General features: G+C 36.5%; 1 protein-coding gene across 3 annotated transcripts in view; it reads right to left on the bottom strand.

Moving 5' to 3' along the window:
- The window catches only part of Egfr (epidermal growth factor receptor), a 119,366-nt gene that overhangs the window by 21,358 nt on the left and 70,797 nt on the right, over positions 1–27,211 (bottom strand). The window contains exon 1 of one of the 3 annotated variants that reach the window (XM_014246953.3): positions 12,732–14,060. The exons of the other annotated variants lie outside the window; for them this stretch is intronic. Coding sequence (XP_014102428.2) covers positions 12,732–13,008 — 277 coding nt within the window. The 5' untranslated portion in view covers positions 13,009–14,060. Of the gene's footprint in view, positions 1–12,731; positions 14,061–27,211 lie in introns of those variants that run through there. 3 annotated transcript variants of the gene reach the window in all.

The raw sequence follows: 27,211 nt of genomic DNA, 5'->3' as shown, positions 1-27,211 counted from the left end.
AAAGCGATTGTGTGGCAGCAGCCCACCAGGTTCGCTGCTTGTGTCTTTTGTTTAGCATATATTTATTCAATGTTTTGTGTTTGCTTTGCGCTATTCTTCACATTGTCTCCTTCTTCTACACACTTTTTCATTGTGTATTTTCTGCATTTACTTGTGTCCTCATTGTTGACAGCAAAGCACATAAACAGTGAAATAAGAAATATATAAAATTAGCTCAATAACCAAGGAGAGCCCGGCAATGGAGGATGACAAAAAATATTAGGTGGGTCGCTGATGTTGCAACGTCAACACAACACCGTAAAGCGTTGGCTGTTGGCCGATGCTTACTCTTAATGTCTGTTGATTACTGTTGTTGTTGCTTTTTGTTAGCTTTTTGTTATGATTGTTGTTTTTATTTTGCAAAATGTGTGGTAGCCAAAGCAATTGCGGTTGAGTAGTGATTTTGAGACAATCTACGCCCACTCAACAGTTGTTGTGTTTTTCTTTGAAATTCACGCTTTTCTGCTGATTTTGTATTTATTAACGTTTTGTTTTCATTTGTGGTTTCGTGCACTTTTATTACTTTTCTGCGCACTGCGTAAAATGCGTTTGTTTATTTATATATTTTGTTGTTTGAAACTCTTTTAGTGTTGTTTTTTGAAAACTTTGTTATGTCAACTTTCTAAACAGATATCAGAAATCTCTAGCTTCGCAGAGTAGAATAAAGTTCTATACATACGCATCTATAAATAGTTTAAGAAATTTATGTCAAATCCCATTGTACAATTTTTTTTTTATAAAAATTTTACATTTTGTTTTCACATATTCAGATATGTTATATCTGAAAAACAATTTTTTTTTTAAATCCCCAAAAATTGGCTTTTTTAATCTGCACAATAGGTGTGCCATAGTGACAGACCTACGTGGGGGGGTTTTGGGTGTCAGACCATTGAGTCTCTCTTGACCTATTGTATTCCGCAAGTAGGTTTTGATTCTTTTCAAACATGAAAAACTTCATTCAAGTGTTGATGAATCAGTTAAAATATCGTCATAAAGTCCATTACTATCATAAAGAGCGCGGAAAATAATTTTAATACAAATTCATAAGAATTAACGAAATAAAATAAATACTCAAAATATGTTGCAAGGAAAATTTTTACTGTGGAGCGCCTCCCAAAAAAAAATCTAGTATCCGCCATTGGTGCGCCACTTAAATCGCCAAAGGATAAAAAATATTTATTCTCAGGTAATCTCAAAACCATAAACGTTACACAGAAACTCTTTATTAAAAAAAATAGATATCATTTTTGTTGTTAGCTTGTTTTTGGAAAGGCATTTTTCACAAAAAAAACAAATTTTTATAGGAGCAATTAATAATAAAAATTAATATAACCAATATAAATTCCAACTGCAAACAGCATTATCATCTTCTTGTAATATAAAAAACTTGCAAACTATTCTAATATCTTCTCCCTTCCCACCAGTGACCTCTTGAACTCTCGCAAATGCAAGTAGACAGCAGCAAACAAAATTTGCGAAAAAATTAGCAAAAATAAAATATACACAAAAAAGTTAACTAACACACACAAGCATGAATTAGAAATGTCAAATACTAACACATTCAAGCATAAGTGCTGGCTGGGAGAGTGCTAGCGCACAAAAATACATATATGACATCAAACGAAATTTTCGCGGCGAAAAACTCTTCGCGTTGCACTCAGCGTACTCGCAACACCGCTCAAATAAATTTAATGCAAACGATGATTTGTCAATGTGTGTGTGCTTATCTATGTGCATTTTCAACTTGCATGCGGTTGTCTGTGTGTGTGTGTTAGTGCTTGCTATGGCCAAGGAAAACCTGTTGTATGCTGCTTTTTCTGTTATATACGCTGATTTTGTTGCAACTATGATGCTCACACCTCACTTTCTGCGCTACATGCAACAAATAGCAGCTACTTCTTAGTTGTCCACATGTTGTTATTACGAATTTCAACTGCAAACAATGCCAACACTATCAGCTGAAATGCGCTCTCGCTGGCTTGAGAAACGCTCTCTTTGAGTTAGGCTTTGTACTGCTGGTGTTGTGCTTACGTTGCAGACAAACAAGAAATAGTTGTTGTTATTAAATCACAGCTAATAGTTAGAATGCATTCAGCTGAGTGCCAAATCGTCTAAACTCTCCCTACAAACACAGCCATCTACAAACTTGACTATTCACGTATTTATATGAGCGCGTGTGTATGTGTGTTTGTGAGCTGCTGCTGTGCATCAGGTAACGCTCAGCAACAATTTGTTACAGCTCTCTGCTCAAGTGTTACTGAAAACAATTTATCTTCTTACCCGCGCTACTCTAGGCCCACTCTTTCTCTCCAGCTATTTGCTAGTGTTTCCTAGTGTTTCTAACCTTCTTTTTATGCGCTTTTCGACGTTCCGCATTGTATTTTCCTCAAGCATTAAATGTAACATTTTCTTTTTACCTTTTTGTTTTCTTCTAAATTTCCCCCAACTCGTCACTGCTTCTTGGCACTGCTTGACTGTGTGTTGCAATTTGCTTTGTTTTGGTTTTGTTTTTGTATTCCAATTTTCGTTTTTTGTTTAGAAAGTCAAGTAGTAAAGACTGAGTTCTACACCTTTTGTTACAAACGCTACCCAAAGGCCACTATATGTTTGTATTTGTAAAGTGTATATATGTATAAGTATATGCAATAAAATATGTGTTGGCACACACACATACACGTTGCCTCACCACTCCTTCACTATACTCTGTTCGTTCTTTATGATTTTTCTTGCCATTTGCTGCTTGCTTCGGAATTCCATGGAATTACGTTATGTTGCAGCATCGCCAAGCAGCAAGCGGCCAAACACCTATGTCTGCCAATGCCGTTGCAGCTGTGTGAGTTACCTGTTTGCGGCTGTTGAAGCAACACTAAAACATACACACACACACACAAACACACTTTGGAGAAGTAGAAGAAACCTGAAAGCAACACAAGCACAACAACGCTGACTTCTGCACCCAAAATAGTTGGCTAACAGCTCATAGCGGCCAAAAGTCAAACTGTTAGTTGGAAAATGGCTGAGAAAAAAACAAATAGAAAACAAATTAAACGCTGAAGTAGAAAAGGTTGAACAGAGGAAAATCGCTGGAATGGAATGTGGACGCTGTGCTGCGCCGACACCGACGCCGACGCTAGCTAGTGACTCGAGAAGTGGTCAATAAAAATAGCGAAAGCATGCAAGCTTAAGTTTGTGTTGTGGCTGTTGTAGCAGTCAGCGACTTCTAGTGGCGTAAAAGCTGAGCAGTGGGTTTGTGTGTGTGTGTGGAGATTTTCGTACACATTCGTAACTGTTAGATACTAGATGCTGGGGCTGTTGGCCGATAACTACTGGCTGTTGCTATATTGGGCTTACACATACACACATACGCTTTCGTTTAGCGTAGGCTTAGCTTAAAATTCTAAGATGAATCAAGAAAACAAGTTACTTAATTCGAAAAGCACGAACAAACCAAGCGAATTAATTATGAAAGTAGCTAAAAGAATTTCGTATATGCTAACGAACTCTTTTACGAGAATGTACACCTGGCAGCATGAATATTTAAAAAGAAAAAATTAAAAAAGCGTAAATTTTATTTATTAAACCAACTTTATATATACATGTATATATTATATATACATATATGTATATATATTGTTTTCTATGCTTTTGACCATTTTTGTAATGTCTCATTATAGCCGTCGCCGAGATCGTTGAGCATAGATAATGACTCGATTTTATTTCGTAAAATTTCTAAATTTTGGTTTATTGCTTTGATTTATTTTGACTCTACGCTTCGCTTGGCTTTCGTGATTACTTTTGTGGCGATTGTTGTTAGAAGGTATTTCTCGGAATTTACTGCTTTAATTATAAAGTTTTTTTCCTTTTTTGATTTTTTATAGATCTGCTGTAGCAGCCGAGAGATGCTGCGATAATGCTACTCGTGAATATCGATTTCGGTTTGTTGTTTATAGAGCAACTATCGAAGTTTTTAAGGGAATGTTAGATAAGGTGGAAGCGAGTTTTCAAAAGGGAAAATTCTAAGTAGAAATTATGTAAGAGATCTTTGAAAAATATTGGTATTTGGTGTCTAAAACTGCTTAACGCTTAAGAAATTTTCTTCTTATGATAATTAAATAACAAGAAAAATGCAGTTAAATGCTTAAAAAAATTCAATTATTCATTAAAATATTTTTGCCGTCAAAGCCAAATATTTGTATAAAATATTTTTTTTCGAGATTTGCGAATAAGGTAGAAGCAAATTAAAAAAAAATATTATTTATGAAAATTGAAAACTAAAACCAGTTACGTGCCGCTGCCTAAATCCCCCAAAACGACTGACTAATTCGTCGCCGTCGTTTCAACGCGGCTTATTACTTTTTATGTCTTCTCACTTCGTATATACTACTTTTGCATTTTTCGTATTCTACACTTCATTTTCATATTATTTTATGGCTATTTGTTTTCGCTGTGATTTGTTTGTCTCGCTACTACAGCGCGTCGCATTATATATTACCCATTAAAGCGATTAATAATAATTTTTTCTCAACTTGCTTATTAAATATGCATGTTTTTCACTAAACGTCGGTGCGGCTATGTGTGTGTGTGCACCGAAAGATCTCGCCGTTGGCTTGTATGCATTGTTCGCTACTTTCATTATCTGGCCCTGAATCAAGCATGTCGCATATTGATGAGCCGCTCATTTGGTGGTCAGTGGGTTGTTCGGTTGTTAGACCATCATCACCTGGTCTTTGCCAGCAACACAGATTCTTTGGCTATCATATTAACGTTGAAGCGATGAAACGCTTGCGGCACTCTGCCTGTTGATTTTGATCAGAATAAATATTGAACAGTTACAGCGAGATACATGTCGTTTGAGTAATGCTCATTTGGATAACTATATAATTAATTATTGTAAGGTTTAATGAGCAACCAGCAGAATTTACCACCAGATTTTAACTGAAACATTTTTTTGTTTTAATTGCATTTACATTTATTTATATATAAGTTCGTTATTTTCATTAATCAATCCAAGCTTTACTAAACTCATAAAATACAAAAATATATTCGAAGCTGTTTTTGAATGTTGAAAATATTTAAATAATTTTTTTCTATACTAATATACTATAGGGTAGCATGTTCTATTTATAAATATTTTATTTCATTTTATTTTTTTTTGTTGAAGTAGCTTCATTTCTGCTAAGATTGATGAGCTAAAGCATTGCTTTTATTCTAAATTTTTAAAATTGGTAAGCGTTTTTCTAAGTATTGGGGCTTCAAATAATACAGGATAATACAATCTGCCCCAACTACATTAATTAATTTCATTTTTGTATTTAGTTTCAATTAAGCAAAAATATAAAAAAGTAGAAAATTAATAAAAAAAATTCAAAAAAATATTTGAAAAAGAAAGGTAGAAAATAAACAAAAAATTTACAAAATTTTCGATTTAAAATCTACAATAGAGCGCTATTTTGCGCCCTTCAGCATATTGCGTACACAATTTTAGACAAATGTATAAAGTATATTCATAAATAAGCTGAATCTTGAGTAATACCTACAAACATACATACATACGACTACATATATATATTTAAAAATGCGTCTTCTTCTACCCTTAAGAAGACACACATCCGGTTGAGATAAAACGCCATCGCAGAATATTTTCTCAATACATATGTATATACAAGTTACAAAGTATGCAAATCGAAAAAATTATTTCAGATTATGAAGAAAATATGCATAGTAGATTGTTTGCATACGCATGTTTGCACAGCTTATTAAAAGGGGCATATCGAATTTCAAGCAAACAAATGGTTAAAGCCCAGGCAAATGGATACATGGTGTGCCACAATAATAAAATTCTTATCAAGGTGAGCGCCGACTATGCCATGCAAAGCAAAATTTTCTGTACTTGCATATGTATGAGACTTTTTCTTGAAGCTTTGAGAGCTTTCAAGGTATTTTAGAAAACCGAAATAGCAATATAATAAAATTAATAAAATTTCCTGTAAATTAGCAAAGCTTAATAGCCATGCAAATACAAGTTCAAAGAAGTATAAAGGTTTCGAATCTACGCAAACGCAAAAGAAAAATTTAAACAACAAAGCAAAAGACGACACCACAAGCAGCCAAGAGCTTAGACTCTTGAAAAAAAAAGAAAACGGTAAAAAAATAGCCTAAATAATAACTAATAGTGCCAAAACTAATTGAAAAAAATCGTTATAACAATTTTAACAAATATTTTTATTGATTGCGCATTTGCCTAAACGCTCTCCATGTGCGCTTTCGTAGTTATGCACACACAAATGCATATGTATGTATAATATTTGTGGCTGTGTTTGAATATATTAATATTGATATTGACATTTTTAATATTTGAGCGCGCAAAATCGTCTACACACACGGACATATTACGGTTAGAACGCGTATACCGTTGGGAGTACGAGTATATTAGCAAATTCAGCAACTTTTCAAACAGTCTGCGAGTTGCCCTTAAATAAACAAAACAATAAAAAATATTTTAAATTGGTTTAGAAAATATGCACAGAAGTGCTCATACATATCTATATACCATATATACCACATTTAATATCTATATACCTATATTATACCTTGGTGGCAGCTGTCTGCCAAAACTGAGCTCCTGTTGCTCGATGGTAATAAAGTCTCCGATAAGCGAAGCGGGAAATCGGAGTGATATTTGCAGAATATTGCAGATATCGCTGATAACAATATATTATAAATGTGCATGGGTATGTGCGTGATATTATGCTAAAGGACGCCCGCTATCTTACAGTTGTAGGTAGTTCCTTTCTTGCAATCACCCCAAAGCGCGTACAATTTTTTACTTTTATTTTTCAAGATACTTTCAACGAACGTTATATTTACTTTTCTCAGTGGTTTTTAAATAGGAGCAAATATATTATGTACATATGTAGCTAGATATATACGAATGTATGCATACATGAGAATCGCTTCAATTGTGCTATTGCGCAGCTGAATTTGCTCAATAAAGATACCCTTTAATCGCGTAGATAACGAATTTATTGAGAATTCTCGGTTTAAACTATTTAATTTTAGCAGTAAATGTGCATTTTAAGAATAATTGAAGAAATTCCTATTTTTCGCAAAGAATTTAATAGAGTTATACAACAATTTGACTCATTAGCTAGTAACTGGGTCTTCTAGAAAGCACTTCTTACAGCATTTACTTCATGGTTTTTAAAAGTCTGGTTTAAAAAAAGGATGTTGAAGTCAAATATCTTTTGCGTGTATGAATTAAGTATAAAGTCAGTATACACTTGTGAACAATAATACTAAAATCCATGCCATAAACAAAACATAACCACAATTCAGTTTTTAAGCTATTGCTCTGAAATTTAGTCTACGAAAGGATATAGCGGTTATATAAAGTGAACGATCAAAATTAAGTTTTTGTATGGAAAACTTTTCTATTTGACAAGATATTTTCACGCAATTTGGCATAGAGCATTGTCCAAGACAACACTAGAATCTCTGAACAAATTATTTAATATGAGACTACTATAGCATATAGCCGTCATACAAACTGATCAATCAAAATAATTTCCTTGTTTAGAAAACTTTTTGATTTGATAAGTTAACTTCATGTAATTTGGCATGAATTATTGTCGAAAAAAATGCTATTAATCTTCGACCATATTGTTCAGTTTGATGTAGCTGTCATACAAACTCAACGTTCAAAATCAAGTTTTTATAGGAAACACTTTTTTATTTGATAAGATATCTTCACGGTGGCACAGACAATGCTACAGTTTCTGAAGATATTGTTTAGATCGGATCACTATAACGTATAGCTACCATTTAAAGTGATGCATATAGCTGCTATAATGTATGCACCTTTAAAAGTATTATATCTGTGATGCAACCGAAGTTAACGTTTTTCCATGTTTATTCTACGCTTTCGCAATTTGCTTTTATATCACCGAGATCTGATTAAGCTTTAATGTCTATTTAACTGACCTAGTTCTAAATGTGACCATTTTAACAGTGATATATTAATTTTTATTGAACATTTTATTTGAAATAATTTCCGATAAATTGTTGAAAGAGACACGATGCGATAAACTTTAAACTGATAACATAAACTAAGTTGGGGTGCACAACAATGAAGTCGCTTATACAAGTATGTTCAATCTCAATACGCAGGCATCGAAGGCATAATTCCGCATTGAAAATAAAGCACCCTTTCGGTGCAACACCTAAGAAAAACGGTGCAGGCAAGTGCTGTACTAAAGTAAAAAAGTTAAAATTACTATAAAATATAATGACAAGTTTGACAGCAATGCACCATATGCCAGCAAGTTCATTTAAGTCGCGTTATGCCAAAACAAAATATGGTCTGCAAGCATTTAAAAATATTACTCCAAAACTCTAATAAGTAAGTAAGTGTAAACAATGCGATGTAATCAGAAAAATTTTACGCTTTATCAGCAGAACGCGTCCATGTGCGCCACCCGCGTACCCGTCACTTGCACACACACATACATGCATATAAATATAAATCTCAACACCGGAGCATGCCGCTGTTATTACAGCAAAACAGAAATATCAGAAATGCACTTCTGGTGTGTGTGTCCACAGGCATGACTTCACTGCATTCTACCAAAAGTCATGTGTGTGTATGTGTGTTTGTGTGCACCGTGTGTGTTTTGGAGTTAAGCATGCATTTTTCGACAACTTGCTTGATATGCACTCATAAAGCACATAAGCAAGCAATGTGATATGAAAAGCGCACACATCCATCCATCCATACACACACACACACGCATGCATCAGCCATGCACAGGCGCATGCAGTTATAAATATTTCAAGCGTTGAATCTGATGCTTATCCAGTTTACAAGCAGCGGCCAGGTAAAATATATACTTTCGTATATTTTTATTATTTTTGTTTTTTTCATATTTATTGTATTTGTTTTTGCTTTATATTTATTTAACTTTCTTCGGTTAACACTTGAGTCAATATTAACATGCATACATAAATACATATTTCTTTATTTATGTATATGTACCCAGTTATGTATGATATGTAGAGCCCCGATTTGTGAGTTGTGTTTGTCGAATTGAATGTTCCACTTTTGACATCATAGCCAACAGAGCAGACGCACGCTCAATATAAAACACAGAGCAAATTTATTAAAAAATTATATGGAATAAAACTACATACAAATACATAATTAAATGTATGCATGTATGTGTTTATAAATAATTGCAAGCTCTGCAGTGAAACATTGGACTAGTCGAAAAAAAATACCAGTTAACTACCTGAATTTTATTACAAAACTCGAACTGGTTAAAAAATCAACAGCTTTATATTAATTTTTAGAAAGTTTATTCAGAAAGAGAACACTGTTACACTGATGAATCGGATTTTTTTTTTTCAGTAAAACCAAACGAACCCTGCACAAAACTCGAATCAAAATTTATTATAAAGAAATAGATTGCTCTAAAAAGCAATATGTCTTTATCGAACTAGTATGAGACTGGTATATTTTTGAACGAGTTCATGCAATTGACATTTATTGTATGGAAAAGAGACCAATTAACTGACAGTTGGGCTGGTTCTTGATTTCACTGCTGAGACTATTTGTAGATATCCTTTGTATATCATATATGTATGTACATACATGTACTTATGTATTTGTTTAAAACTCCTCTTAAATTAACGTAGTAAATTAGTATGCCATAAATACATCTCCAAGGCAAAGTATTTATAACCCAACTACGTAAAAAATTATTTTTAGAAAATAAAAAAATGGTGTTATACAAAAGTTTCCATACATTCTTAAGCCAAATATATTTGAGTATAGACCAAACAAGTTGTAGATGTTTTCAATAACACTTTATTCGGTTTCGCTATTAAAAATTACGACATATTGTAAACATTACATTAAGAACAAAATATAGGAGTAGACCAATTGATTGGTCGAATTTATTCATCCATTTCTGCTGTGCGACAGTTTGTAAGCACATATGTGTGAAAGTCAACGATAGAGAATATAATTTTCAGAGCCGCTTCAGTTTTAATGCGTTCAATTTTGAGTGCTTAGAGTATCAATTAGAGCTTAGGATTGTGAGGATAGATTTGAAAGTCTTCAGAATATCTGTGAAGTGCGCTTTAATACAATTTGCATATATGTACATAAGTAAATAATATTTATTTGAGACATTAAAGTTTAACCTAAAAATTTTACATCGTCATTTTAATAAAATCGTCAAATTATTGTTGCTTTCATGACACTACTCTAAGGTGTGGGATAAAACATGGGAATTTTTATGTGATTTTTTTTTTAATATTTACCAAAAACAAATGTCTTCTGCACGCATTCTTTTGAGTAGCCTTGAAACTACAAATTGATAAATCTAATTTTCAATTTCATACATTGCAATATAATGCTCTAGCATATCGACTACTTTATTTAAAACTAAATAGAGTAAACAAAAAAATTTAATTAATTACTTGCGCTAAATTTTACATAAATATCAATATTTATACAGTTACATGCAAGTTTAAAGCAAAATAAATAAAGCATTACAGCATAAAATCATAAATAAATAATAAACAATAAATAAAAATATAATAAATGTGTACACTGCCGCTACAGGTGGTGAAGTGCAATCAAAGTGTCACGCACACATACACATATATGTATATACCTACAGCGAGTAAGTTGCGGGAAATTGTTAGTAAAGGGTATTAACTGCTTGCACTTATCGCGCTAGTAAGTATTGTGCACACAGCGTGGACTATTTTTGTTTGTATATCCGCGTTTACACACACACACATATGTAGATGTACCGAAGCATGCGTAAGCATATAAAATTTATGATAGCCGAAAATGTCCGACAGCGGTCGAATCTGCCCCACAAACTGAACCCTAACCAATGCGAGCAAATAAGATACTACAATAAAATGTAAACGAAATGCACACCGTTAAACAATACAAATACAACAAATTTTAAATAAGAACAAATAAAATATTAAGCAACGATGGCGGTTAGCCATACAATTGGTAGCGACAGCGAGTGACAGTCAGCGAGTCGCTAGCTGCTGAACTGCTGCGTGATGCTGATAAGATAAAGAAATGCACGGGAAGAATTCTTATACCCTGCATAGGAAATATTATATTTGCCACGAAGTTCCGCATACCCAGAAGAAAACATCGCAGGCTCTATAAAATACAAGTAATTATATATAGATGATTAGTGTGACGAGCTGAGTCGAGGCAGCCATGTCCGTCTGTCTGTATCGCTTTGAAATTTTGCAAACATTCTTTTCTCTCCAAGAAGCTGCTCACTTGTTGGAATCACCGATATCGCATCACTATAGCATATAGCTGCCATACAAACTGAACGATCAATATCAAGTTTTGTATGGAAAACTTTTTTATAAAACAAGATATCTTCACGAAATTTATCATGAATTATTATTCAAGACAACGCTGTTATCTCCGAACAAATTGTGCAGATCGGAACACTATAGCATATAGCTGCCATACACACTGAACGATCAATATCAAGTTCTTGTATGGACACTCTTTAATTAGTGAAGGGTATTATAGCTTCGGTGCAACGGTTTTTCATATTTTATATACACATAAAAAAAATATATACTAAAGATATATTATTTACTATATATGAACCTATATACAAACATACAAGTACGTAAGCGTTTAAGCTTCTTCTAAAGACAGTATTAACACCTTCCAACACCTACAGAGCCGAGTAAGACATATGAGTTGCCTTCGTGCTTGAATTTCTACAAAAGTTACTTGTCACAAAAGCGGCGAAATTCCCCATATGCATATGAGCTGCTTTGCTATTGTTGTAGCTCTAAATTGCGCTATTTCTGAACTGCCGTTCTGGTAGCTACGCACATTTAGAACAGGCAAGATTGATTGCATTTGTTGGCGCGAAAATTCCCAATGAGCGCCAAACAGTGCCGCATACCGCAGCAGAAAAGAGTAACAAAAACACAAAAGCCAGCTAACCAAAAAATAAAAATTAAAAAGCAATAAAAAGAAGGCACATAAAAATAGTAAACCCCATTTATGGTTCGGTTCACATATTAAAACGAAATGTTTGAGCCGCAACACCCATTTGGTGACGTCAGTATGCGTTGCACGTACGAAACGGAGTGAACTATGGACACCAGCGCTTGCATACCAATTAATCGCCACGCAAGCGCACACATATGTGAGTATGTATGTGTGTAAATATGAGCATATATTGATGGTTGCATTGATTTTGCATTTGTTTATAGCGAATTATCCGAAAGTTGTGTGTAAATATGAAAGCATGTAGTTTGGGTAAGGTATTGCGACTAACGTGAGTGACTTCTTGTGGGCATGCCAGAAGTCAGACAGCCAGTAGACAGTTCATGTGAAGCGCTCAGTTGTGTGTGCGTTTAATGACAGAAGCCACCGGAGCGCAAGATAGGCGAAAAAAAAAATTGCAGAATAATATTGATTTGCGCTTGACATCGCATAAATTGGCTTTACTTATTTATGACTTGACAAGTGAAATCTTTTCCACAAACTGAAACGAGGTGTCAACGAGAAACGCATAAAAACAATAAATAATGAAATATGTAAAATTGTGCATTTTTAATCGCCGCTTCTCTACTATTCTCTTTGAAATCGCATGTATTTTGTGGTTCTTAAGAAAACTTACTTTTTCCCTTCACAAATTCCGTATGATTGTTCTCATGGTTTTGCGCAAGCGCCGCTGCGCCGTTAACGCCACCCACACCATTGCCACCCATGCTGTTGTGACGCTTGCGCGCCGCTTGCTGTGAACCGCGATAGCGTTCCGCCCGGCCATTTTTACTGCCACCGCCACCACCCTGTCGGGGGTTGCGCGCCGCTAGCGCCGTGTCGACGACACAGCCGGAGAAGTGCAGCAACAGCAGCAGCAGTGGCGTCAATCTCTCCAGCGTAAAAACTTGCATTTTATGCTCAACAACAACAACGACTACGACAGCAGGCGCGCTGACACTTCAACGGCATTCTACAGAAACGCGTAATCCAGCGCGAAGTGTTGACGACGTTGAAGTGATATGAATATTTTGGCTTGTCGTTTAATTTCCAGCTTTTTGTTATCAAAAAAAAAATATTTGTTTTCACGAAATTTAAATTAATATTGCACTTTGTAATTTGGCGAGCACTTATTTATGCGAACACACACACACACATATTTGCAAACAGAAAAGCGAATATTTGTTCATTTGTTTTGCGCGTGCGCAACTACACTATACTGCAAAAACTTCGTGTGCACATTTGTCGCAGATTTCGTTTGGCTGCAAGTAACTGCGACAGCAAAGCGCGGCGCGAAGGTTTTGCCTTTCGTTCGTTCGTTGTCAGTGTCGAACTGGCGCGGCGTTGCTGGCTTTTTGCAAACTTTTGCGCTCTAAACGAGTTTCACGAGCAGCCAAGTGACTCCTCGCGGAGTTGCTGTGTAGTCGTTTGGCTAGGCAGTGGTTGGCGCATTCACTATGTACACACACGCACACCCTTTACCGCAGGCGCTTCTTCTTTTTCAATTCGGTTTATTTGAGTTGTTTGTGTGTAGAACTGTGCCGCCGACGAACGCGTATCTTTTGTTTGTTTTGCAAATTAATTTTTGCTACAAATAATGCGCGTTCCAATTAGTTAAAATTTTTTTTATTTCTTTTTTAGAATTTTACAAGATATCTCATTGCGCGCAATAATTTCAGTTTAGAAAGATATTAAAAACTCGCCACATATCACACTTTTGCTATTATAAGAAAGAAATTACAAAATTTAACTAGATTCGAAGCATTAGAACACACACCCGCCAGCACACGTATTCACATTTGTGCCAACAACATGAACAATCGGCCAAAAAAATGCGCTTCACAAGATTTTCTTGTCATTTAAAAACTCTTCTCAATAGCTTGATTTTTTCAACAGAAAAAGTATCAAAACAACGTCCGCGTGCGTTTCGGCCTCTGCGCGACAAAACGTTTTACTCTCAACTGAAGTTGGAAATCATTCCAAAAGTTTGGTTCGTTAGCCAACAATACCAGAAATGAGGCGAATTCAGACGAAATCACACAGATACTCACAAACACACTCAAGCACACGAATTAAAAATGCAGGTAACTCAAATATGAAGGCGCAACCGACCAAAGCAGGTAGGAAGGCAACAAAAAACACAAACGCCGCAGCAGCTGTAGTATTCGCCGCGATCGACAACAACACCGGCTTCGCTACGGCAATAAACTAAGGAAGACACCACCGTTCTGGAAATGCACAGCAAAGAAGTGCAACAAAGTGCAAATAGTTATGGAAAACAACCTTAGCATTAGAGAGTGGGCTCAATTCGTAGATCACATCACAAAATAAAAACAAATACGATCTTGCCGGCGAAACGGCGAAATGGCGAAATTTGTGAGACAGAGCGCGCTCAGGTGTTGCGTGTTTGAGCGTCGCTCACCTGAGCGCCAGTTGAGCATACATGACATGCTTGAGTTCACGGTTGCTCGTGTTGTGCAAGAATATCGAATACATGCAAACATACGTGTACGTGTGCGCGTCTGTGTTGCAGACAATCCTAAAGACATTTGCTCGATCTTGAAGTTCTCGCCTTATAAGTTGCGGTGTTTTGCAGTCTGTGCGCTCGATGGGCGCGTGGGTTTTCGATTTTCATCAGTTTTATTTATATTTTACTGATTTAAGCATTTTACACTTCGGTTTACTAAGCCAATTAGTTTGCTTGTTATTATTTTTTTCCATATATTATAGCTCATATTCAGTTGAAACACAAAGTGGCTCAGAAGTTATTGATACTACTTGAGCACTAAACCAATATAAGACTTATATATGTACCGCTTGTAGCGCCACCCCTGTACAACTTATCATAAAGCCCGAATATTATTTTTGGCTGCCTAGAAATTTGTTCGCACTTGAATGCTTTCCCTGTGAAAAAATCATAGGTCTCAAATCTGAATCGTTCTAAGCCTTTTTCTTGCTTTGCTCTCGGCATAGTTTATCAGCTTTGATTCCAGCATTGTCAATAGGTAAGATACAGTGGGCAAATAACTATAATGTAATGTTATATAATTTTGATTTCGAAATAGATATCACTATTTGACTGAAATTGTATGTGAGCTCACCGTTTTTCTTCCTACCTTCTGGCAGAGGTAAGGCCTAGCTTAGCAAATTTATAAATATATCCATACTCACTTACCATACTTTATTTAAACCTAATAATATTTCGGTATCCATTATTTATTTAAAACATATGACTACACCAAAACATATCTTAAATAAATACTTGTTTGTATAGCATTTCGAGGCCGATCAAACTGACGTCAGTCTAACTTTAAACAAACAAACACCGGTAATTGTTCATATGTCACACCAAGCGAAAAGGACAACTCACTTGTGGTGATAAAGATCCTGCAGAAATTCACACATTTCTACTTACTCATATATGAAGGTAACTGCGTGCCAACGATTACCACGAAAAGATATTCAATACCACAGAACTCACATCAGCAATTTGCATCTCTTACCTGAAATGACAGAGAGACGAAACGAAATGAATAAAACCTTTACAACAGATAATAAATAACTAATAAATAATGAATAATTATGAACATTCCAAAGGTGGATAGCCGCGACGCAGCCCGCAGCAGTTTAATGAGTGTGCCGATGTGAGCTTAACAGCGACTGTCGCCGAAAGCAGCGGCAGGTATGTGCATATACAAGCATAAGTACTTAACTCCATCTTTCCACGAGCCGATCTTAAAGGCTACAAATTAAATTAAAAATCTACAAGCGCGACATTCGCTCAGATGCTGCGCGGAAAAGATATGTGCGGGAATCAAATTTCATCGGCACTTCTGCTTACAATAGCAACAGCAATGCAGTGCGATAATAAAAGCCACGAAACGAAAGATGACAACCTTCACCTGTCCGCTGTCGAACATGGGTTGCCACAAATCGATGCACACGCAGCGCTGCCAGCAACAGGCGGTGAAGCGACCAAATGTGGAATGACAGAACAGCAGACAGAGCTGCGTAGCATCGGTCAGGTAGATAGGCGCACCGACTTACCACCCGCTGAAAGGCCGGTACCACTCCACTACCCCGTCGCACCGACAGTCAGTCATAAACCTTAAATTAATAACGTGCAATTCGAATTCTGTGAAAATCCTCTACGATTCCCAAAACAACTGCTGGATAAAGGCAAGGGAATATTTTCGTTTTTGAAAAACAAAAAATGTATTTGGAAATACTGTCACTGTTTTTGTTGTTCTTGCGCAGCTAACAAAAGTCAAAATGCTCTTTCCTTGATTTTACGCTTGTTATCATACACATTGGCAACGCCTTCACCGTGTTGCAGAGCGCGCGGCAGGTGTCTCCGCGCGGTGTGAAGCTGTACAATGTTATGTTGTATGCAACATATATATCTACATGCATGCTGCGCCATGCCGCAGAGGCGTTGCATTGTCATATTGCCTCTAATTCTCAGCCTATTGTTTGGGCTGTGACTTTTTCTAATGTCTTTTGACCATATTTAGTTGTACAAAATACTATCGAATTGACAACTTCTAATAGGCGAGTAAGCGCAGTGAGTGCGATTGTTAAGTAAGTGGTTGAGCATTGTACTTGAAGTGGACTTGCATTGTGTGGCACTTGACCGAACAAAGACACTCGTACATACAACTTGAACGGCTGGGCGCCAGGCTTGCTAGTTGACAAGGAACTGTTTGCACTTAAATGGGTGTGCAAAAAAACGAATTGCGAAATTAAAAAAGTAGTATTAACAAAGGGAATTTAGAATAATAATACATAAACATAAGCTTAAACATTAGTAAACTGTCGCTGGAGCCCCTTACAGACAAGCGGATAACTACCAAAGTATAACTGCACTGCCTGGTAAAGAACAATGTTGAAACACAGGCTGATTAAGCATTCGCTATCTACTATTTTAACAATCTTTTTTGGTATCCACAAATGCTAGCTTTAATTGCAAGCCATGTGTACTACAATCGATGATGAACGGGTTTCGTAGTGCATCAAGAAAATTAATTTGAAAATTCTTGTAGTAATAGCCGTAAAAATATTCGAATATAATAATTTTTCTTGAGTTCTCATTAACATTTTTGAATGCGAACCAAAATTTAGGCAAAACAGCTGCCACTCGACTAGCGCACAACTTTTCTTTTACAACTACAAAAGCACTGTTACCACCTCGACCACCACAACACATAGTGGGCACACACGAACTAACTGTCACTCAATAGAGGCATAAATGTTGCAACTACATACTGAAACTAAAAAATCCATACTCACCTATATATGCATATGTACATATGTATGTATTAAATCTCGAATTTTTTTTTTTGTTTTTTCAAAACATTTAAATCCAACGCGTCTAACAATCTACACAATCAGCCATGCAAGTAATCGAACCAAACCAAATAACACTTCTACAAGCAGCAAGCGAATAACCAAAAACAAAAGTAATAACAAAAAAGCAACAACAAGTTGAAACATAAAAATGTGTCTGGGAGAAATAAAAAAAATTAAATGTTGACCCAAATCAATGCGCGCATTCCAGCAATCAATTGTTACAAGTGTTAGCAACACCGATTCCGCTACGACGCGCACACCTTCCCCCATTCTCTCTTGCAATCGCTCGCTGTGCTCCTCATAGCGCCGACGCTACGTTGTACACGAAGATACTTGTAGAGTCAGCGCCAGATCCCCTCCAAACAGATAACCACTTAACTTTACTCCATTCGAAACGCGCATTTGCCGACACACAACCAACAACAGCCATGTAATACTACAACAACTAACAAATCGCGATATGCTGTGAGCAGTACAATACAATAAAGCAACAATACACACACACACACACACACACATTTATGCCTACATAATTTTGACTAACGATCTTTCACATCAACGCCAGCGACGAAATCGACGAAGGCTTCCCTTTCAGCTTTGCTGCATAATCGATTGCTTGGCTCTGTGGCGGGCTTCAGCGTACTCGTCTATAAGACACGATCAGCGCGCACGATCGGCAATCGAAAGTACATATATCTGTTTGTTTGTAGATATGTATGTCGCGCTTCATTTACGCCGCCACAGTCCCTCAGACGTTGTCTTGCGGACTGCGCTGCGCTGGACCAACTTCAAAGTGCGATCAATGCGATCGCTGCGATTACAGTCGCCATCAAATCGTGGTCTCGTCTCGTGACTGTGCAGTTCATGGCTGTTGTTGTGGTAATAAATTGAACCTTTAAGGCAATGATTTTGATTTGCGAGCACAAAGCGACCGTAGATACATAGGCGTAACAACAATTTCGAGTCGAATTTCTTTTTGTTCAGCTAAATTTTGATGGATGCCACCAACAGCAGCGGGCAGGCAAATCGATAGAGAAACCCCCACTTAAAACTTACAAACACAAAAAATTAAAAAAAAAGAACAAGCTACCAACAGCCGCCTCAATGCTAGGCATGAAAAATAGATTGTAGGATAGGCGGTGGGGGTTAAGACAGGCAGCTCATTATGCGCCCGTGAAGCGCAATCCGATATCACAAACAGCGCTCTAAAGTAGAAAACGCTTCAATCAAGGTTGTAGAACTTTGAAAGCGTAAAGCATTTTGTAGCGCTGATCACCGATGATCGTTGATTCTTGATCAGCATGCTGATCAACATCACTGATCACCAGACAAGCAGCAGTCGATAGACAATAACAACAATAGCCGAAACTAACAATCAAATCAAGCTGGAACGAATTTTTCCCTTAGGTACTCAATTGTGCACCTACATATACATGCCTGTATGTATGTGTGTAGGTTATGGCAGTAGGACCGCGAGCAACAACAATTATGTAGAGAAACATTCAATCTACAGCTGCTTTGGATTTGTTTTCCATGAAGCGCAATAGCATACAAATTACATTTTTTACTTCGATTTCGACTTTTATTTCATCATCTACAAGAAATCTGCGGACGAAACTAAGACCCAAAGTAGTCACGCCGAAAATGAGTAGAAAGCAATAATTTATAGAGTCCCTCAAAGATCCTTAAAGGTGGCGCGGCGAACAATGGAGCAGGTTGCCGAAAATGGAACAACAACAGCAGATACAATAGCGGCGCACTAAACAAAAGATCATCCCGCTGTTTGGTCCTCAGCTGCACTGCAGTTGTTGCACCATATGCACTTGCGCATAGCCTTGGCTCATTGGACTCATAGACTCGATGTACTTCAAGTCTGCTAATATGAACGATGAAAATTTGAAGGTTGAGTATATAAAACAGCAAAATCTAGTGCAAAAAAAAATAATAATAATGAGTCGAATGAAGTAACAGCGAAAACAAAACGTTCAGTGAAAAGATGCACTTCAATGGCGGCGTTTGCCAAAACAATGGTCCACACAAGTGCAACTGCCAAAAGAACAAACTGTTTTATATAATCAGTATAGAGGTTGCAAACCACTCGAAGCTGCCTTAGTTGGCAAATATGCACTTCAGCTTAAGCGCCCTAGCGGCAGGGATGCTGTAATCAGCTTGAAGCAAGTGTAATCCACACTCAAAGGCTGGGCCACTGTGGACTGAATTATTTCCAGTATTCTTTCAATGTTACGCATTTGGAAGAGTTCTTTTGTCTTTTTCAAGAGATTTGGCTAATGTTGCCCAACTTGTAGTTGCTTCTTGAAGCATTAAAGCCGCAGCAGTTGTTGGTTGAGATTACGAATATGTATCGTGTGTAATTGATATGCCGATATTTCTTAGGTTGAGTATGAAGGAAATATAAAAAGTCTTTAGGCGTGAACTAGCTACAATCCTTGTGAGAATCTTTTCACGAGATGTAGGTCGTGATTCATAAATATTATATACAGATTTGACAACACTATGGGAATGTATAATTATAGCGGAAGTTATTAAATCATGAAATTTGAAGGTGCCACAGCATAGATGCTATATTCTTGTCAGTTATTGAAAGTATTTTTTAAAACACTTTGTATTAAAAAAAATTTCCGTGATGTGAAAATACAAAGGCTACTTTAATAAACCTCACGCGAATTGGATTATTATATTGTTTTTCAAGAAAGTGTTTTTGTTGAGATCCCTTTTTCCGGTATCAAACTGTGCTCATGTTAAAAGCTAGGGTGCGGCATGAAAGCTAGAAATTTGCACTATGTGACAGACCAAAATTTAATGAACACACCAATTTAATTGATTTGATGTTTGTGAAATAAGCGAAAATAAATTCACATAAAATTAATCCGGCGATACTACTGTCAATATAATATGCATGTGGTATGGAGGACTTGCCAGAGCCAAATTGACTATTAATTCTATAACTATATCTATAGACGAATTTTTATAGCAGAAAACAAGTAAATTTGACTTTCGAAGTTTCTCTGGTTATTCATGCCTTTCGCATCTTGAGCAGGAAAACGTTATCGTATTTTTGAAAAACTTGGGATTCGCAGCAAACTTCACTTCACCTGTGTAATCATAAAATCAAATTACGGTGTTTGCATATCATTTGAGCTTCAGAAAGTTCTTTAAGATGAAAGCCATATTTTGTAAAAATCATATGAAAGGTCAAAAAGTTCTGGTATGTAAATTGAAAAATAATATATTTATTTCGACCTAAGCTTAGTTTTCTTTTACTTTTAAAAATCATAAATATCTTTTAATGTTACTCAATTTCTGAAAATAGTTTCTTGTTTACATATAGGTGAATTCTAAAGCAAAGTAAAATAAGCAAGCGCTTACAGAATTCTACAAATGAAGAATCATCTAACAACAAAACTAACGCACGTGCTACGACCTCTAATTAAGGGCTCAGCGCTAAGCTTTATAATTGGCTTAAACATTACTGTCACATGCCTAAGACGCCACAACAAAAACAAAAGCCCTTCACCACAAAAACACAGCATCAAGCTCAAATACAGAACTGCGCCTTCGCTTACTCACACCTCGCTCACTTCAGTCAATAAAAAGAATATATAAAATAAACGACGTCGCACATATCAACGCGTAATCATTACAACTCATCTAACATTTGTGTGTTTGTAAAATCGGCCAGTTTTCAGTAAAGTGGTCCAACAGCTCAAGCTTAAAATCAGTCTCAGCGCTGAAATGTCGCTCCACCACTGGTGTCTGTCATCGGTGTTGGTGTTGGCTCAATTAGTTGCCCTCGCTGCCAATCTGTCGGCAATTGGGCCGGTAAGCAAACGGTAACGACAAATCGCTCGGTAAATCGGCTTAAAGTGCCTAAATTTAATTGTTACAAGAATTTCCGCTCATCTCTTGTCTGTTTATATTCCTTTAACCATAGTGACAACAACAAAATTTCGACAAAGGGTAAAGCTTAAAATAAAACATTCAATTGACCAAAGAAAAAATACGAGAACAAGCAAAAGCAAATTAATAAAACGCACAAAGGGAAATGTTGACCACTCGCCAAAGCGCCAAGTCACGCTAGCGACTTTGCTAAGCAACAGCGCGTTATTTGTCTTATTTATGGCGTTTTGAATGTTTGTGCAAAGTGCGAAGACATGAAGCGCACGACAGGCCGTATGTCACGAGTATGCCTGGCAAATCGGTCAGTTTGTACAATTGCTAATATGTATAATTTTTAGTTGGTCTAATTGCTCGACAATTAATTGAACTTAAAATGCGAACTTCGCGGAGGTCTTGGAGAAAGCATATTAAAGGGTGCAAAATACATTTGATAGCGGCAACAAAAGATGTTTGGATATAAAATTAATATATTGTAACAAAGTGAAGTGAATGACTTTAGGACAACAGCTCAACGGACCACATGTTTGGCCACAACAAAATCCGATAATAATATTTTTAAATGATCTCAACACTCCCAAAATCCTCAAAAATCATCCTGTCAAGATCAAATGTCATTATGCAGAACCGTAAAGCCGAAATGATAAAATATATGCTTGCTTACTTTGCGATTTTTCCTAGAGAGAATTTTCAAAGCTTGCTGGTTGCAATTATCATATGTTTGATCTGATGTCTCTCGACCATGTAGAAATTATTTAACGTAAGACCTATAGAAAAGATACGGGTTCTTAAAGTATTATATATGAAATAAAAACTTGAAACCTTTTCGCGTTTCAAAACACCATCTACAAAACCAAACAACACACTAACACGAAGCTTTCAAACATCCGGAACGCGCGAGGGTTGTAACAGTCTTACTTACGCCAACCTAAGCGTTATTGAGCAAATATTAAATGAAAGCAAATAGTTATTTTTATTAGAACCCTCCTCGACTTAAGTAAACATTCGTGCGCATGCGCAGCTGTTGCTAAAAATAACAAGCTAATCAGTAAGTCACTTTTCTGCGTGGTGTTAAATGAAAAAGAAAAAGCATACAAGTATGAGAAGGAAAGCGCGCATAAAGTCAGTTGGCCTGTCTCAAGATCACGCGGCAACTTGAAGCTATATGTTGTTTATATTGCTAATTGACGATCCACGGTGGAGAGATTTCATATATGGGGGGGAATCTTATCGCACATTTAAACATTTCGCGGTTTTATACATAAACACTCATAAAAAGATATAATTTGTAGCCGCTCATTCAATTATGAGCTTGCTTTCCTTCTTTTTCTTTTTTTTTTCATTTTGATCGCCGAAAAATTGCGCGAAATTATTTGTTGATTTTCAATAAAGTTCGAATGATGACTGTATAGATTAGTTTGAAAGGTTTGGCTGACATTTTTTGCAGTTTATTTCACAATGATTAAGCTTCAATAATCAAATATACGAATAAATCCACGTTTTCTTCTTCTCAGTCAGTTTGAGCTTGATTGCGCGAGATATTGAAAAGACCAACGTCAACTTTGTCATGAGCGTTTTCGCTGTAGAAGCTCTAATGGCAGTTACTTGGGGTTGCAGTCAGTGACCGTGGCAAACCAACTCAATTAAGTTTACTGGTGGTGTCTACATAGCTGCCACCCAAAATGCTGAAACGATCAGCGTTCAGCGATCAACCGCTTATTTTGCTACTTCTGCTGCTGATGATCGCTGTCAAGCTCAGCACTTAGCCAGACGATTACTGCTCAACTTAACTTTCTGCTTTGTGTTGCACAATTGTATTATTGTTCTTCGCCTAAACATTGCACTGAAGATCGCTTTTCTGTTTTCTTCGAATTGCACACGACATCCCAATTGCAGTCGCTAATTTGTTTCTTGCGCATGCGTCGCTAAAAAGCAACCAGCAACTGTCCAGCCAAGCGATCGGCGATCACCGTTGATGTTGATCGCCTTGTTGCCAGCGCTGCTGCCGCTGCCACTTCTGCCGCTTAGACGTCGTCACGAAGGCGCAAAATGCATCCAGGACCACAACAAATTCGCGGAAAATTAATATTTTATTTTTGCTTTTTGGCATACTGCTCAGGGAACGAGCTAATTGGGACTGCACACAGTCCAGCAACGTCAATGCCGTATAGTACCATGGGACAATGGCAAAAAAAAAACCTCCCGGGTAGGGTGCTAAACAGTGACTGAGTTATGAGGAAATTAGCTTTCGTTGTTTCTTATTTGCATGTAAATATATATATATATATATTTATGTATATATATATATATATGTGATGTATATGAATATGGCTCGTATGCGCTTTGGTGTGGCACTTCAACTGTGTTTGCTCGTTGTTTGCTGTTGTTTACCACTTTTGTTGTTTTGCTCTTTATACGATATTTCTTTCATCGTCTAGCACGTCTGCAGCTGTGCGACTCTGTCCGAGATCCTGAATATGCTGAGTTGGCAAATTTTCCGCTTCAAGCGTAAAATTTCTGATGCAATGAACTTCACAGCTGTGTTGTGGCAAAGTTTAATTTATAAGTTGAAGAATGCTTGCTCTGGAAATTGCTATCCTTTCAAGCATATACCTCTAAGTTCTACATCAGACCTTTATCTTTAGAATACACGTTGTAAGTCTACGGACTTGTGCAATATGAAATATTTTAGTGGAAAATCAAATAAACCAAACCTTGCAACATGTTGCTACGGAGTATAATAGTTTTGTTCACCTAACTATTGATACCTTTGGTATGTAATATTATCTTTATATTCCTATGTTTCAGTGTGAAATTGTGCAAAATCAGACTACAGCCACTCCTACTTTCCATATAACAGAATTTCGAATTCCATCTGATTCTTTGACATTCCAGTATGCAAATCAAGCACCAATGAGTGTATCTGAATAAAACTTTGCACAAATAGTGCGTTTGAGGTGCGCCACCTTATTATCAAAAATTGTCCAAATCGAACTAAAGCTATTCGAAAATATTGATCAATCTGTAAGATATATTATATTATAGAAATTCGTAGAAAATCTTTTTCTGATAATAATATGTAAGTAGTTCAAAAGTGGGTTGTAATGGGTCAATAATTCCTTTAGCTAATAGAATAGAGTAGCTAATAGAATGATTTTCATACTACTGGCTGACTTTATATCGCATATTTCAGCAAATAAGTAAGATACCTTAGAAAAATTTACTGGAGGTATAACATTGGATATACTTTAGTTTAAAGCCGAAAATATGTGAAGTTGGTTCACAAATTACCCAAACTATCATATACTACATATATTGATTTTCGTTGGTTGCAAGAGTATGAAATATTTAGTTACACTTCAATTTAACTTTTCCTTACTTGTTTTTTATAATATTGAAGTGAACTGTTAACTTTCAATCAGTTATTAATTACAATATTTTTATCATTTCAATTGCGAATTAATAGCCCGAAACAGATGCTCACAAAACATTTTATTAAATCCAATTTTATTTCGCGTTTTCCAATATTTTTTATTGTTTTACATTTTTTACACTCATTTTTTTGACAGAATTTCATTCTTAACATTCCAGTTATTCCAATTTCTAAACGTCAAACCTAACCGATCCAGTCAACTGTCAATGCGGGTGGGTAATTTACACTCTCAATTTCAAGTGAAGGAAAGCTGAGCATCTCTTTATATCTCTAGTAGGGGTACTATGACATCATACTAGTAATAAATGACAATTATGCTCCGATTACAGAAATATCGCAGCTTGCTAAAATCTCACTACCTTTCGAACGACTTTAAAACAAGTAAGTGATATAACACTTGATTCTTAGAATAAAAACAAAATCGAATTTCTATTTTTAAAAGTCATTGTATACTTCGATTAATTTCTTGCTTCTATTAGAAAGCTTTACTAGTACTACGAAAAAATTAACATGGAACTCCGAGGATCTGAGTCGTTAAAGGTTAACGAGGTCTTGCTAAAACCTAATAAATTAGTAATACTCATACGGTTACGGGGATAATACAGTCAGTTTTAATTATTCAAAATCAGACTAAATTCATACTTATGGAATTTGTCTACTTATATAACCATTAACACAGAAAAGTATTGAATTTGCAAATATTGGAGAAGCTGAGACCTTTTAGCTGGATCTTAATGCCTTAACTCTGCGAATTTTGCATTTGAATTCTTTGTAGAAACAGCTGAATTCATCGAATACAAGATATTCTGCAGGCATTTCTCAAAAATTAATTTAGTTGAAAAAGAAGCAAAATGTTTTTCTACAATTATTTAGAAGCGAATAAAATAAGATAAAATTCCAATTCACCTAAATATAATATGACACGACACGAAGTTAAAGATGGCTATCATTGTAAGCTCATTTCATGCTGAATTCTTTTGCATTATCCACCTCCCGACTACCCAAGCAACTCCCTTCGCTGCACTTCTCTCCAATTTAGCCGCTTGACAATCACTGTTGCGCCGCTGCTGCCTGTTGACTGCCTCGTCATTTGGCGCATCGATTTACGATTTAACTTGGTCATGTACAAAATGGCAAACAGGCAACAAAACTAATAACTTTCAGTGCATACAATATAAGCATTGTTGTAAATACGTGTTGCAGTGCGCTTATTGCAACATCGTTGTCGTCATCAACAGCATTGTTGTTGGCATCGTTATGCGCGTCGTGGTTTTAGCTTAAGCTAGCGCTGAGCAACAGGGCTGACATATAATATGTACACGTGTATCTGTGTGTCTTTGCATACACCCAAAGTAGATACCCTTATGAATTTAACACGGCAGCAAGAGAATTGGTGGCAACTACAACAACTATGAAGAGATAAACGCCGTAAGTAACACAGATGAGCAGCAATCGCCAACCACAAGGCATAAACTTATATGCACGAGTGTGTTGGTTAAAAGATAATCGGCTAAAGTATACACCAAGCATTACAAAATCTCAAGGATGCTCGAAAAAGAAAACGAAAATGGGTAAGTGTTGTGACACTAGGAGAATTTAAACTTCAACGGAGGGGAGGAAGCAACGTGAAGTTACAGCCACTGTGCTTTTACGTTATGGACAAGTTGAGGCCATTGCAATTTAGGACAACAACAACAACAACTGTAGACTATGGATGCACCAGCGAGACCCTTTGAAGGTTGGTAGTCAGCAGTCATTTGCCACAAAGCAAGCAGCAACAAATACACACACAAGCGCGACTTACGACATAGCACATCCCGCATGGAATGCCTGCAGCAGCGAAGAGCGATTGCGCACCATAAATTGCAGCTTAGCCAGCATTATCTATGGTATGGCATGGCACAACGGCGACAACAACAACAACCACAACAAAGCTGTGTTTTCCACTTCGATTTGCCACTTTGACTTTAACAATTGATAGCGCACCACATGGACAACGCTACGGAAACCCAAGACGACCACAACGTGCAATAGCAACAGCAACATCATCACCAGCATTTCAGCATTGCAACATAACAGCATTGACAAAGTTAGCAAGTAGTGGCCCCAAGAAAATGCAGCCGCAACATTCCATTGTGTCGATGCCGCCGACGTTAGTAAGGATTCTCTACGTTGAGCCAAAACACGCTGGGACCTTGTGATGTGGAACTTTGAACCACACACTGGTGTGCTAGCTGGTCAACGCACAGTGGTCTATTGGTGCGCTTATGGTGGAAATATTTACAAAAAAAAAAACTGTAAAGCAATATTCTACAAATATAGTAAAAATCTATAATAACTGCGGTCTTACATCCAGTTTACCTCAAATTCATCTAGAAATAGTATAGCTTACACAGCCGCGAATTTAACCTCTGGAATAA

This window comes from Bactrocera oleae, chromosome 4 (assembly GCF_042242935.1).
Source record: "Bactrocera oleae isolate idBacOlea1 chromosome 4, idBacOlea1, whole genome shotgun sequence".
NCBI classification, from domain to species: Eukaryota; Metazoa; Arthropoda; class Insecta; order Diptera; family Tephritidae; genus Bactrocera; species Bactrocera oleae.
This window is presented reverse-complemented; position numbering and strand designations above follow the sequence as displayed.